This window comes from Acanthopagrus latus, chromosome 20, assembly GCF_904848185.1.
Source record: "Acanthopagrus latus isolate v.2019 chromosome 20, fAcaLat1.1, whole genome shotgun sequence".
Classification (NCBI taxonomy): Eukaryota; Metazoa; Chordata; class Actinopteri; order Spariformes; family Sparidae; genus Acanthopagrus; species Acanthopagrus latus.
The window spans coordinates 19,620,101-19,635,428 of record NC_051058.1 but is presented as its reverse complement, the minus strand read 5'-3'; the positions used below and the strand labels follow the sequence as shown (position 1 = coordinate 19,635,428).

The 15,328-nt window shown below is 40.6% G+C and overlaps 1 protein-coding gene across 3 annotated transcripts; it reads right to left on the bottom strand.

The window, feature by feature from the left end:
* Nucleotides 1-42: 42 nt before the first annotated feature.
* Nucleotides 43-14,906, bottom strand: osbpl7 (oxysterol binding protein-like 7). Of its 3 annotated transcripts, XM_037080977.1 has the most exons (23): nt 14,535-14,906; nt 9,888-10,096; nt 8,391-8,534; nt 8,241-8,294; nt 8,045-8,158; nt 7,817-7,960; nt 7,602-7,725; nt 6,940-7,058; nt 6,734-6,832; nt 6,503-6,526; nt 4,774-4,927; nt 4,570-4,676; nt 4,310-4,478; nt 4,055-4,201; nt 3,839-3,975; nt 3,429-3,566; nt 3,278-3,341; nt 3,106-3,184; nt 2,866-3,010; nt 2,613-2,763; nt 2,251-2,377; nt 2,010-2,132; nt 43-1,574 (listed from the first exon to the last, which is right to left on the bottom strand). In XM_037080977.1, exons 2-23 carry the CDS (start codon nt 10,014-10,016, stop codon nt 1,466-1,468), a joined length of 2,601 nt encoding a protein of 866 aa, XP_036936872.1. In that variant the 5' UTR covers nt 10,017-10,096; nt 14,535-14,906; the 3' UTR covers nt 43-1,465. The 3 variants fall into 3 exon arrangements, with proteins under 3 accessions (XP_036936872.1, XP_036936873.1, XP_036936874.1); XM_037080978.1 differs by lacking the exon at nt 6,503-6,526; XM_037080979.1 differs by lacking the exon at nt 6,503-6,526 and having other exon boundaries at nt 6,743-6,832.
* Nucleotides 14,907-15,328: the final 422 nt, after the last annotated feature.

Genomic DNA, 15,328 nt, shown 5'->3' with positions numbered 1-15,328 from the left:
TAACCCTTTAATCGATATCATTCTCACGCAAAAGTCTCACCATGCGTATGCTGGATGTGTTAATCTGCAGTGACGTGCAGTTATAATAAATTAAATGACACCACTCAGAAATAAAAACACACTTGTGATGTCAACTGTTTAATTAATGCAGTATGTACACGTTTCCAACCAGCTGGATGTTCTTTAACTATTAATGACATAAAAATACAGTAACACATCTTCTCTCCTCGCTTAAAATATGTGCATTTACTGAATGTTGGTAATTATTTTTAAAATAATACATAAAAAAAACAACAACAACAGGAGAATGTTTCTGCAGACGTCGCACCGTCATGTGATCTACACGTGTGTCAGCAGTGACCAAAGGAAGGAGTTTAGACAGATACTGTCTTAGACTTCATCTATAAAACATCCTCTGTGAAGTAGGTGATCGTGTTCAGCGTCACACTCGGCTCTTAGAAATGTGAAAGCCACAGATACCACGTCAGAGCACGCCATCTGCGTCACGTCAGCACAGGTGCACCATGGGACAGGCGGCGTGATGCTGTGGCGGAGCAACCGAAGGGAGCTTTATAACAGGTTTGTAATAATTTGTATGGACATTTTATTCATTCATTTGACAAGAGGCGACAATGCAGGACCTGCTTTAAACTGATTTTTTTTGTTTTGTCCACTTGGGGGCAGCACAATAAGTATCACTTGATACCAGTGTTATAAGAAAAATGCAAATTATAGCTGCGTTAAAGGTCCGGTAGCACCATACATGCTTGGTATCGGAAGGTGAGTGAAGAGATGTTGATGCCACTTAGTGTGACGTACTTCATGTAGACTGTTTGACTAAAATGTTCAATAAATCAAATTATCACAAACCAAATGTCCACCTTGTGTTTTTGGTGATCCAGCCCTGCCCGTATCAGTGACGTCATAACATTTATTTATCACACTGTAATCATTATGAAATGCAGTAAAATGGTTGAGAGGTTGATATGATTTGATTTGCTCACATTTAAAACACTAACGTATCAGGCCTCGTTCTAACCTAACAGAGAAATGCAACTTCGAGACCTTTCAAATGAGTTTTCAGTTTCATTTTCACGCCGCTCATCGTTGGGGAGGTCTGCCGGCTGTGCGTCACACGTTCAGTCTTTGAGGCGGAAAACAGTGAGATTCTCAAAAATATAAACATCCATGTAGGTGATGTTTGAAGTAAGCTAAAAAATGTAAATAAATAAAATGCATTATAAAATTGATCTTAATGAGATCCGTGCTGAACTTTGACCGGTGACTGTCTGGTTCCCATGAGCCAGTCATGGGCACACAGAAGGAACGAAGAAGAGATCCGCAGCACAATCCTCACTCTGTCTCAGAGCGGTTCATATATGCTGTCCAAATATCCACCACTGATACTTTTTAAGTCTCTCTCGTGTGTTTTCGTGTGATTTTGCTCGTCACTGTCGTCTCACCATCACCACAGAATTATGTTTTCTGTATTAGCGAAACCTGGATTCTCTCGGAGCTTCCAGTATGTCCCGTTTGTCAGCCACACGTCCCGTCCACAGGAATCTTTGGCTTTCCTGAAGAAGAGGAAAATAATTATTGATACACAAACCGATATATTTATATATTGTATAGATATTGCTATCATTCATGTTGTTGCATGAGAATATGATGAGAAAACCAGAGAACAAAACGTTCTGTGTGAGTGAAAACCTTCGAAATATCAAGAAAATTGGGAGAAAATAGGAAACATTTGATCAAAAAGCAATGTTCAATTGCTAAAGCTAAATTACTAAACTTAATAATCGTGTAATAAAATTTCAGTCCATTGAGCAGCTTGCAATCTTGCAGTTTAGGTCGATATTGACAATTTTAAGAATACAGTTGCACATTTTAGTAAATAAATAATCAAAGCTCAGAAAAATTACCCGAGCAAGCACTAAATACATGGAGACCAAACATCAAAGTGTAACAATTGTAAAACAATAGGATTGTAAAAGAAGTGAACTCACTTGAAAAAACGTGGAACATGCTCTTCACCCCGTTTGCTCAGCTCTTTTCTTCGCTCCCTCTGAAATTCCTCCAAATCATCTTTCTTTCTGTCTGATTCCTCCACCTTTCCCTCCTCGAGCATCCTACAACAAGACAGAACAGTTTAAAAGAGAAACTTTGACAAAAGAAAACGGACTGATTGCTGGAAATAACAGCAAAAGAAATGCGCCTGTGACAGGATCTTGGAGTGGGACTCCTCACCTTTGGTCTGGGCGCAGGCGGCTGTCTGTGGGAGGCAGGAGAGGCTTCAGGTCCGGGGTGAGTTCATTTAGCTCCATGGCAAATGTGGAGAAGCCGTAGTACAGCACGTCATCCTTCGGCTGAGGATCTGCAGGGTGACACAAGTCTCTGAGGTGAGCTGCTGCACAAACGTGACGCTTGGATTTATGCTGATTAGCAGCTTTGGCGACGGGCGGAGCGCGCCATCATATCACCTCTATTCTGTTTAAACCGTCCACCTCTACAGCAGAGCGTCAGAGATCAGGCTGATTACATCAACACATGACACTCCTAAAAGATAAACTCAAGAGGAAAACACGCTCGTAAACAGGTCGTGGACTCACTTGGCTTCCAGACACATTTCGGAGTGGGCAGAGTGTCGCAGAAGATGCCTTCATGCCACAGACCTCCGAACCGGTGGATGACGCTCCCGCTCTGGTCCAGCACGGTGCCCTGCACCTCGTTCTTGTTGGTGTCTGAGCCCCAGTAACGGGACTACAACAAAACACAATACAAATAATCAATATCAAAACACTGGCACAAAGAAACATTTCAAAGAGAAGAGCTCTGAGTGGAACAGGAAGTGGTTTCCGTCACCTTGACGAAGGTGATCTTGCAGGTGCAGACGTTGTTCTTGAGGTTGCGGATGGTGACCTCTCCGTAATGCTCCAGGTAGCGCTGCTGACTGAGGACGTTATGGATGCAGGTCACCACTTTGTTCCACTCGTAGTGGTCTCCGTACCTGGACAAAACAACAAAATACACGTCAAATGTGAATGTTTACTGGATTTCTCTTGTTGGGTTTTGAGCTCAGACGGACAGGTGTCGACTGTTTACCTTGGAAGAGTGACGTTCACCATTCCTGTTGGCAGAATCTCCAGTGACTTCCCCCAGAACTTATTCTTCCATCGCTGGTCTGTTCAGGAGTAAAAGCAAGAGTTGTTTAGAATAAAGCAATGCGAGGCTAAAAAATATGAGATTTAAGAAAAGAAAGAAGTTGGTTTGTCACCTTGCCAAAAGGAGAAGTTCTCCGATTCTGCATGGCAGGCAGAGATGGGTGGATGGTGGCAGACCTGGTGAATTCATCATGATAAAGTCATTATCACTTTGGAATTGCTGAATAAGATGTAGTGTGATAAATGTTCTGACTGTGAAGATACCTGCTCGCTGATGAGGCGGAAGCCGCGGTCCTCCCTGATGCACTCGTAGGTCTCCCCCAGCACCGGGTTAAAGGGCTTGTAGCGGTTTCTGAATGTCGCGGTGGAGTAACCAGAGATAGCGAAGGCAGCAATGTAAACCTGTGAGAGATGAAATATTACACTCTCTTTAATCTATCCTGCACATAATGTGGATCATTATTTCAACCTTTAGTGTGCACTGTTAGGAAAGTAAAAGGATTGTAGCTGTGTAGCTCTAATAAGGTAAAAATGGTAAGATTCATCAGTGCAATCATCTGTTGCTTTAGGTTACATTGCATCTTACATTGTGTAAAGTGTGTGTGTGTGTGTGTGTGTGTGTGTGTGTGTGTGTGTGTGTGTGTGTGTGTGTGTGTGTGTTTGAGTGGTCGTACCATCCTCTGGTAGGGGTCCGATGTGTTGTTGGCAGTATCCAGCAGCTCACTGTACTCCAGCTCTTCACACAGCCTCTGCAGCAGGTTAACGGGCTCGTTGAGAGCAGCGGGCATGGACACACGAGCCAAGTCTTTACCTGAAGAAACAGAACATGAGCCTCAGAAAAACACTACGAGGCAAAACTAAAGTATGTGTAAAATGCAGCAGGTCCTTGCCTATGTTGTTGTAGAGGATAGCCATGAGGCCCACGTGGCTGTTGTCGGGACAGTGAGCGGGCAGTGTGGTTCTCCGGCCGGTGCTCTTGGGAACGACACTGTTGGGACTCTTGGAGATGCTGGCGCGATACTTCCGGGTGGCTGAGACTGTAACGGTGGTCAGAGGGAAAATCTGTTTGTGTACTGACTCAAATAGAAGTCAGAGTTATTATAATCTAATCAAAAATGTTATATTTCATTGGACATGCACCGCACCATGGCCTTCCTCCGGCTCAGAGTTGGTGGTGCTTCCGTCACTGAGCCCTGATTCGTCAGAGACCTCAGAGGAACTACCACAAAGAACATCATCGCTGGCGTCGAAGTACTCCGCAGCCGAATCTGTGACCGAAGGGGGGCCTCGGGATGAGTTCCTCGCTGCTGCCGGCTAACGACGAAGATGCAGAGACAGCCATTAAAAACCACAAAGGTAGAAATGCGCCAGAGGATCCAGATGACAGGCGAAGTATGAATCCTACCTCAGCTAATGTGTTTGACTGGTGGATGTTGTTGGTTTCCAAGACCTCCTGCAGCTTTTGCCTCTCCTGGGACAGAGTTTCATGCACTGACTTCAGGGAAGCGAGCACTGCAGAGGAAAAAAAGGGCAGAGATTTTGGATGCATAATGAATTTAGATTTCTTTTAATATTAGCTTTTTTAATAATACATGCAAGTTTTTCTGACCTCGTAGCGACATGGTGCAGATGTCCTGCTGGAGTTTCTTGCTCTCGGGCGACAGCGTGACAGTGGACGGGGACAGCTGGGCGTAGACGTAGTCAGGGATGGAAGGGACCGAAGTGCCGAGGTGAGCCGAGCTGCTCAGGTGACTGGAGGACAGCTGCGAGGTGAACGGATGATGGTCAATTTATTGGTTAACTTAACAACTCTCTCTAATATCTGTCAATTTGTGTTTAAGAGGGTAAAATTTAGAGTGTCACAGTTGTATTCTATTACCCAACACCGCACGTCTCAATCCTAAACTCCAAATTGTTACTACTAATATTTCATAGGCTTCTATGAGAACATACTCACACAATAAATGGATTATGAATGTGAGATGAATAGTTTAATATTTTGCAAAATGGGTTAGTTGAGAGTTGGATGAGAAGACTGAAACCACTCACACAATGTCTGTACATTACGAGCATATAGCCAGCAGCTAGTTAGCTTAGCTTAGCAAAAAAAAAACTGGAAATGCAAGAAATGCAAGCATTCCTCTGAGAGCTAATTGCTAACATCAGCCTGCTAACAGCCACAATGTTACGGTGGTGTTTGTTTAGTGTGTACATTATTATTTCATTTTCACCATCATAGTTTAGTGTGTTAGCATGCTAACATTTGATAGCTGCTACAGCACTGCTCACACAAAAAATACAGGAGCAAACAACAAGGCAACAAAATCCATGAACCAGCAATAAAGCTCACAAATGAAGGTAATGTGTTGACATGTGGGAAACTATTTCTACCCCAGGAAAAGTTTCTCCCTGGAATCTTCTTGTTCTCTGCAGTTTTTTTTTTACAGATTAAACAAACTATATTCATCATTAAGTGAGCTTTAGAGGTGCTGGTTGCTGGATTTTACTGCCTTTGCACAGTGCCAAGCGAGCTATTTTATTTCTGTTTCCAGTCTTATGCTAAACTAAGATAACCAGCTGCTGGTTGCAGCTTCAAGACTGGATATAGTCTTCTCATCCACTCTTGACAATTGATAGTAAATTACGGAAATAAACACATTTCCCTAAATGTCGAACTCTTCCTTAGATACAAAGCATTGTATTGAGAGAAAATGATATAATTTGTGAGCTGACGGACGTGATTCTTCAATGGCATGTTTAAAAAATATGATTCGCCAAACACAGGTAGGACAAATCTGACTGTACTATTTAAAGGTGACTCTGTACCTGTACTGTAAAGACAGACATCAGGTTGAATACACTTTTAATGGCCCAAACTTGCAGGTTTCCTGTTCAACCAGCTACTTAACTGTGATCACTGTGCATTTCGAATTCAAACATGATGTGTGACAAAGAAAACCACCAGAACTGCAGATGTTTGACCAGCTGCAAGGATAGAAAACCAACAGTACTTTTGGAAAACTACAACCATCTAAACAAACTGTACAATTCAAATGTTTCTATAGATCAATATCATATCATTGTTATGTTCTATTATGTGGGAAAACAAGATTATCTGACACTTAAATATGTTCAGGATGTTACATTAAACAGTGCATGAAAGGAAGGACATCTACTTCAAATACACAAAGAAATACATGATGAACACATGAATACCTTTTTACCTGAACAAACCTTTTCCTCATGTCATTATTCAACAACACTCACAAATCAATTAATGGATGGCCTGATTTTAATGAAGATGAAGTTGTCTTATGTTCTGCCTATTGCCAACTCACCGATTTAGTAATCCCACGAATAGGCTTTGGGTTAGAGAAAGGCCCCAAAATGTTACAGGAGAATTCGGATTTCAAAATACTTAATCCCAATATCGTTTTAAAAAGAAATACACCAAATACATTAACAAGACTTCATTTATGCTTCAATCAAAAAAAAAAACAATTAGTAAGAGTCGTTTCAAATCAACTTTAAAAATAAATACTAAAATGGTGAAAAGGTAAATGACGGACCATTCTTACCATTCCCAGGGCCTCCACTCTGGACAGTGTGCGGGAGTGGCCCCACATCTTCCCAGACCTCGGCTTCTTCGGCTTCTCAAGAGAAAGATTCTGAACACAAAAAAAAACAGGAAATTACCATAAAACAACTTAACTTTCACATGATGCTGCTTAACACTGGTTAAATTAGCTGCACCAGACTGAACAGCGAGTCCGACCTGTATGCTGATGATGCGCCTGATGTCTCCATTAGTGACAGTTTGGCTCGTCTCCAGCGTCTGCAGGCTCTGGATTAAGCGGTTTAGCTCAGAAAGGTCCAAATGGCAACGATTCAGCTCTGAAAGAAGGTGGTGGAATTCTTTAAAAGTGCACTCCACTGAATATATCAGACTCACAACAGATAGTTTAGAAATCAATGAATCAAAGTCATTTCAGCAGAACCAAAGGTGATTGTCTTCTTCCATGTCCTTGAACCTACATTACCCACAATGCAGCTCAACCAGTGTTATACAGATGTAATGCAGAACTACAATTTGAGCTCAAAGATGGCGCTTTTTCAGTCCAATGAGAATGGATCGCCTGGCGCATACACCAGTCAGGTTTATAGTCCCATTTTTACTTCCTGGTTATGCGGCCTAGTGAGTATATGCAGTTGTTCTAAGTTCTGTATCGTAGGCAACTGGACTTGTTTCAGTTTCCTGAAGACGTTTCACATCTCGTCCAAGAGGCTTCTTCAGTTCTAACTAACTGGAGGGGAGTTTGCAGGGTTTTAAACTCTGAGTAGGAGTGTCCTTACAGAGTCGTTAAGGACTTTTGTGGGTCGTTGTCTCTTTCGTTGATTTGTTGTGTCTTTGTAACTGAGAGTATATACGTCAAATACCTTGAGCACAGATGTCCGGGTCGTGACTCTGCTGCAGCCAGGCCGACACTTTGCTGTTCACAGCGGTGTTCGCTGAGGGCAGCATTCCTGATGCTGCGACTGAATCCACCGTGCGCGCAGAGTTCTGGTCACATGATAACAAAAGGGAGTTAATCTGAGACTCACTTCGAATCACCTGTAAAAGACTTTGATGTTATTCTCAATTTGATAGTCACCAGATCTCCGTTTCTCTGAGCGAGCCCAGCCACAGACAGAGTCTGGAGGAAGCCGCTTTGAACGTGAGCCGTCTCATTCTTCTTGAACAAGCGGTGGGCTTGCAGCTTCGTTACCCAGATGTAGAAGAGTTCGTGGCTTTTTGCCTGGAAGAGACAGGACTTTTCAACATGAAGTCAGCCTACATATTTGTTTGAAGAACAGCAACAGCCTTTGACAACTACAGTTACCTTCATATGATAGAGAATGTCTCCTGCGTCCAAGTCGATCCGATTTGATTTCTTGTTTATCGACATTACTGCCAGACTAACGTCGAGGGAGCCCTGCACTCTCCCCCTGGAGACCTTGAGTGGACAAAATGCGTGTTTAAGCATTTTCAAATGTATAATGTGGAAAATCCTGTTATAAAATGTGATGTTTACTTACATCGTGTTGATGTTTGGAGTAACGTAAGATCCCTGCTTCCAGCACAAAGTATCGCTGAGGAAGAGATCAAACAGCGTCTTTATAAAATCTGACTTTATTCATAAAATCAACCTCTTGGATAAACATGAAGACAGAGATTGAATTTCTCACCTTGTGCCAACCTTTCAGAGGCCACTTCCTCCTCTTGAGAAGATATCCTTCACAGATACCTGGGAGGGTCATGTCATGAGGACTGTCACCTCCTGTGTGCACTTCTACCTGAGGGTCGTCGATCACTTCCCAATCTTTAATCATCTATAGACAGCAAGGACGGAAAAACAAGTTTATTTAGCTATGTTAAGGTTTTATTCTTCTTTTTTGTTATTGCAGATCTTAATTTAACAGACTGTGTCGAGTCGCATCTTCTCCACGATTACTTGGTCTTGTCAGGTTTTCATAAAATTGCTAAACCAACAAACCTTGAAATATTTTGGTGTGCAGATGCTCGAAAATTGTAATGGTGGTTCAATTTTGATGCGTTTAAGTGAGTTATATGAGTGTCAATTGTCTCAAAAGCTCAGAAAAAAGGATGACGTAAAGGGGAAATCCCATATTTTTAAACCTAGGGCCAATGTGTTTAAGTTTTGGTATGTAAATAATGAACAATAAGGTTTGGAATTGGTCCAGTAGATCACTAAGATGGCAGACGGGACATGCAATGCAATGTTATCTATGAGGGCAACCTTCCTGTCCAAGTCCAATAAAACCTGAAAGGCTAATATTGTTAGTCTAAGTGTCTGAGAACATTATAGAAAGGATCCCAACAGAGAAAAACCTTTTCTGTGTGTCCAGAAACAGCTGCCAAATCGTTCTTGCCAAATCCACCAGACTCCATTTACAAAACCACAAATTTAACCGCTTTAAGACACACTTCCTTTAAACGCATCAGAAACCAAATAAAACTCACCAAAGCCATCTTGTTTTTTCTTTCCATTCTTTTAACAATCACCAACTGTGGTTTGGTCTAAATGAGGATTTAATTCATGTTCTCAGATCTGAAAATATCAGGAGAGGAGCGAGACTAAGGTCGGACACCAGAGCGTGTAGACCCAGAACATTTCCACATCTAACACGGTGAATTAAGGGTTTATTTCAACCAAACAAGAGATGGTGATTGTAGGAAAGACTAACAAAGACAGTTTGGGTGAGTTATGTCATTATACATTGTTCCTGTTGAGTTTGATTGACTTGTATTTCACAAAAGGATTCAAATTAATGTTTCTGTAAATGGAGTCTGGTGGATTTGGCGAGAGTGGATTTGGTGGCTGTTTTCGGATCGTGATAAAGGATCTTACTCCTAAACAAAAAGGTCTTTCTCTGAAAGATCCTTTCTGTAATGTTCTTAGACACTTAGAATAACAATCTGAGCCTGACACTGGCAACTAGAACTTTAAGTGGACTTACTTTGACAGTGGAAGTTGCCCACAAGGATTAAGCTGCAGCCCAGAAAGTTTGGGAATCAGTCCAGAAGAGTCTCAGCTGGCGTCTATGAGACGATCTACTGGACTGTTTCCAAAAGCTTTCTTTTCCTTCCGTCCTCTACAACATATTGTTTGAATAAGTCTTTACTTGTATTTGCATTAAACCTCGACTGATATGAAGCCTCACCTGTCTGGAGTGGCGAGATGACAGAGTGCTGCTGCTCCGAGAGTGTGTCGGCTTCCACGTCGGTGAGGACTTCTCCAGGCCGCTCGCCAGCGATTGGCTGCGGTTGAGTGAAGATCCGTATGAATCCATTTTCAGAGCGCAGACCTCAGACTCCCTGTGGTGATCAGCCGGTCGTTGAGAGAGATCCACAGCAATCTGCTAAAAGCCCCCTGAACAGTCAGGAGGAAGTAGGTTAGCCAAGGAGAGAATGTGGACCTGGTATGAGTCATTATTGTTTATTATGGCAATTCAATTTTAATTTAAGTTTTTATATTTATTATATTATTGGCAGAACACTGTAAAGAGTTCATCAGTACCTCACAAGAGTCCATGTTGTGGTCTTAAATTCATTTGTTTTCAGTGATGATAAATTCACTTACATAAGTGCTTTACTTAACTACAATTTAGAAGTAATTGTATATTTTTTAGAAGAAGTTATTGTATTTTTTTACCCTTTTTACTCCTGGAGCATACAGTGACACGGTTTTCTCAGCAATGATGTCAAATATCTGATGTTATAAAACAGAAAAGCACCAAATATCTGACAATTTTATGGCATTTTTTATGGCACAAATAATGGAATGTTACAATATTGGTTATATAGCATAGTTTTTCTTTTTCTTTACTTTTTTCTGTTCATTTTTGTTCTGAATTGCTGTTCATCATGTTAGATTAGTAGTGGCTGCTTATTTATAACATTGTATTGTGTACTTTATCTATTATTTAGGGACACAGACTGCAAAGTCGGCCTGGCTAGAAGTCCAATATACATCATAAGTTGTGTTTTACATCTACATGTATCGTCCCTGTCAATTTGATTTTGAAAAGTTAAGAATAATCGCCTGTCTTTTCTGTCATTTTTCAAGCAAAATTGTGTAGATTTGCTGTTTTTCTTCATCGGTGATGACAGCACATGAAGCCTCTTCTGTTTGAAGATGTCACTTTGAGTTCTGGGACATTTTGATGAGCAATTATCTCAAGTTTTTGACATTTTATATGAGAAACAATTACTTGTGAAAATAACTGGCAGAGCAATGTTAAAGAGCTGTATACTACGAAGTGAGACACAGCTCCACGGGCTGGAAATCAAAGAGAAAGTGTTACATCGGCTCAACGGCGCAGCAGATAGGACTCTGAGTAATCCAGTTACCTAACGGAGGTGGGAGCTGAGCTCTCAATCACATGATGTCGTAAATGCTGCCATGTATCCTGTAGCTTCATCTAGACCAATCTGGATGTTTCAGTCATCACACTGAACACTGAACTCAGATGACTAATGTGAGAATATTTCTTTATGACCTATTTCAATCATCCAATCCTTAAAAATCCCCCCAAAAAAGCATTGTTAATGATTTATTTCAGAACAGTCACCAAGCTTTTCTCTTTAAAATATGTGTGAGGTAAAAAAAAAACAAAAAACAAGAGCCCACGAAGACGTGGAGTCATTCTTGCGGCTGCTGTGTCACAGAATAATCTGTTAATCTTAAATCTTTTCAACAGGGGTGGGGCTGCTCAGAGACGACACAAACGCCCAGCAACAGGCTGCAGTCGAGTGAGCGAGAAAATGGTTGTGAGATATTTGAAATGTAATCATCAATCATTAATTCAAGCTTTTTTTATACTTGCGAGGTCAACGAGGGTTGAACCTCATTTTCAGCGACATCGAGTCAAAACAAAACAAAGAAAAGGAAGCAAAACGAGGAGATACGTGACAAAGAAAAGGGAGTTTAACTGGTTATAGAACATAACTGAATGATAAAATCTGAACTTCACCACACGTGATTTACACAAGCTGGTGTCACAACAACAGAACGGGACACCATGACCAGCACGGCCTGCAGGGAGAGGATTACCGACCGCTGCTTAATTGGTTTTTCAGGGGACGTTTTTAGCTACTTGTCAATCGGACGTGGAGAAACAGGATCCAGAGGGCAGAGAGCACTGACACAACATAAAATGTGTGAGGCTGCTGAGCACGATCACAACAGAACAGCACTTACAAAAATACCCATTAGATTGGAATTAAAATAACACTTTTGAACAAGTTTAGTCCTTTATGAACTTAAAAATGAGGTTCAGTGACAACTCAATGCTTCTATAAAGGCTTGTGTCAGAGTAAACTGATTAATTTCACTGTCGATTAATCTGTTAATATTATTCTTGATAAATCGATTAGTTGTTCGCTCTATAAATTATAAGAAATGATTATAAATATCACTCAGTGTTTCTAAAAAGCCCAAGATGATGACATGAGATTTCTTGTCTTTGCCACAACCCAAATATACTCAGTTTAGGGAGTAAAGAAGCAAGAAAGTAACTCTTAAATTCACATTTAAGAGGCTTGAATCATAAAACAAATCTCTAAATGATTAATCGATTGTCAGAATAGCTGGCAATCAATTACATAATTGACAACTAATCGATCAAAACACTGCACACATGCCTTTGCAGCATCACTTGTGTGCATTTGATTTCCAAACGTAACTTCAGTATGTCAACACTGTGAAGAATACATGAGAATATATAGGCCATCTGAATGGATAAACAATGAACGCTGCGCAACATCCAACAACTGACGTCCCTCTAAATCTGTGCAGAACTCGCCCGGCTCGCCGTTACATAAGGCCTGGAGAGGATGAGAGTAAACTGACCTCGGTGATGAAGGCATGCGGTGGAAACAGGATGAAAGGATTTGCAGGTTTCTGAGCTCGCTTCAAGAAGGAAAGTAAAGGAATATACTGGAGAGAGAACATTTGTTTTTGGTTCGGTTTCCACAAGGAAACTTTCATTTTAGTTCGGCAGCTTTTGCAAATAAATAAAAAAAAGTTACGTTTCACAGATACTGGGACTGTTGAGAACAAGTTACTGTTGTTGAGAAGTTGAGAACTTTAAGTTAATGTTGAAGTGATAAAGAATTTAAATTGCTTCTCAAAATAAATCAAAACTGACAAAAGAATTTGTTCAGAATTCAACCTTTCCTCATGTTTTAGCCAGACGAGACAATATATGACAGTCATCCTGTTAATTCACTGGAAGTGGAGGCCAACACAACAAGTCAACCAAGGTGAGGAAGAAATTTTTGGGCAGCAGCCACCAAACTGCACCATGCCAGCTGGAGGGGTTAGGATGCAGAGATTATGGCGGCTATAATCTCATTTTTGGAGTAAAAAATCTGCAGCCAATGAAGGATTAAATATCTATGAATGAGTGTTAATTTTCTCAACCTTACTCCCTTTGACTCTCCAGGCTTTTGTTCTCCAGTCAGATGTGTTTTCCGTCTTGTTCCTACGGCTGAATGTTGGAGCTTCACTGAGTAGAATGACGTACGTGCAGCGTTTGACACCTGAAGGCTGTTTTCACATTTGTTGCTGAAATCGTAAATTATCTCTGTGCTCATAAAAAAAAAAAAAAAATCAGATTTTTTGGAAGCAGACCTTGGAGTGTGACTTGTGACATCACAAATAGTGTGGAAACCAACCCTGGTTCAATATTCAGCGATACACAAGAGTGATGAGGAAGCTTGAAACCTCCAGCTCACAATCACTGAGAATAAATAAAGTAGGAGAGATATTATAAGGAATAGACTTTAATTTAAATGATTTTAACAAGAAAATTTTGCTTTTTTTTGTGGGAAAACTGCATCAGAAACATAATATTAGTCCAAGTTTACTGTTTTAACAATGTTAGAGTGGATCTTTAAATCAAATTAAGTGTAATGTGAAGGATTTATATTGAATACTGTCAGTATGGAGAGGATTTCTGTCACACACACACTCTGTTTTTGATTTGACAGACAATTAACTGGAAGCTGCATTCAAGGCTGTAGTCCACCGACCCCCCAAAAAACCTTAATTACATCTCAAATTATCAAGTCTCTCTTACACTATTAGGATTTTTAAATATATCTTTTTATTTTACCATGTGCATTTTATTTCCCAACATATATTTTCCAAAAGTTCTGGTGAGCTCAGAAAAACTACTTTCAGCATTGTAAAAACACATTCTCAACCCATAAATAAACGCTGGTCAGTCCTTTATTTATTTATTAACTTGTTTTTTAGGCTAGAAATATTCAGATGTAATGTATTATGTCTAAATTATAGAATCAGCTGGTTAAATATTCATCAATGTAGAATGCAAACTCCCTCCAGGTCCACAAAACACCCAAATTCACCCCCAAATTACAAACAGACTTGACCTCAGTGTTTCCAGTGACAGCTACAGTCATGACTACACTGATATATTTAATAAAAATGGTTCAGAATGAGCTGGTTTCACTGACACGTGTCCTTTAATGCTCATGTGAACCGTCCAGGCCTGTGGAAGCTCTTATCTAAAGCCCATTAACAAGTCACTGTCTCTGTTCTCAGAGAAGTGGAAGATTCTCGCATTTCTACCAGATATTCTTTATTTATTTAACACATGAACAGGAAGCCACGACGCCCCCACGACACAGATGACGAGTGTATATAACATGAAATACCTAGATTTTATAAAATATGTTTTGTTTCGGTTATGTGAATCAGAATTGAACCCAAACTTCTACATCTACTAGTTTTGCGTTTTCAAAGCAAAGCTAACGCTTAAAGTCCAGGAGACAAAACTTACCTGAAATCCACCTCCGACTCTCATCATCTGTCCTCTGCGCCCGGTAAACCCAACAAGTGTCTCATTTGGCGCTCGAGAAGCTGAAAATCACCATTTCGACGAAGAAAAAAAGTGTTGTTTTTTTTTCCACCCAGACTCGTTCATTTAAGAAGTCAAACTACATGTTGCCTCCGCCGATAATCACTAATTCTGATCTAATCTCACCCACCGTGCCCTCTGCGCCGGTGAGAGACACTCCAGCTCCCTCCAAATCCGAGGAGAGCTGTGCGTCGCAGGCAGCGCGCCGTGCGCAATGTGTCCTGGGCATTATCCGCATTAGCTGGAATTACACTCAGTGTCTAGCGGGGATGTTGTGGAGGGTAAATCTATCCAACCTCTACTCACTCTACACACCTAGCTCACTCATTTTGAAGCATTAAAACAGGGTGTTTAAGAAGAGCCTCGTCAAACTACGAAGGATTTAATATAAAATGCTATTTTTAGGGGTGTGTGTGAGTTTACATGTGCTGATAATCCTCTTAAAATCATCAGTATTTCTTAATATGGTTCATATTTGTCCACCATCCACTAAAAATCAGAATTTACCTTTAATGTGCCATTATTGATATTATAAAACGTTGTAAATGCAGCATCTGGTGACTCCTTCTTTCTTTTTGTGATAAATATCCAAAACAAGAAATGTTTTTAATCAAATATATAGTCTTTTTTTTTTTGCACCTTTACTTTGTGTTTTGTGGGTTTGTGGATCAAAATGTATTTAAAGACATTCCGGTCTGTGCAGAGGAGTGTGAGAG

Coding starts and splice junctions, on each gene's coding strand:
- osbpl7 (XM_037080977.1), bottom strand. CDS start 10,016: ATGGATTCATACGGATCTTCACTCAACCGCAGCCAATCGCTGGCGAGC. Junction 6,527..6,733: donor CCCTGGGAATGGTAAGAATG/GTCCGTCATTTA, acceptor TCTAACCCAAAG/CCTATTCGTGGGATTACTAA. Junction 3,976..4,054: donor TATCCTCTACAACAACATAG/GCAAGGACCTGC, acceptor CTGTTTCTTCAG/GTAAAGACTTGGCTCGTGTG.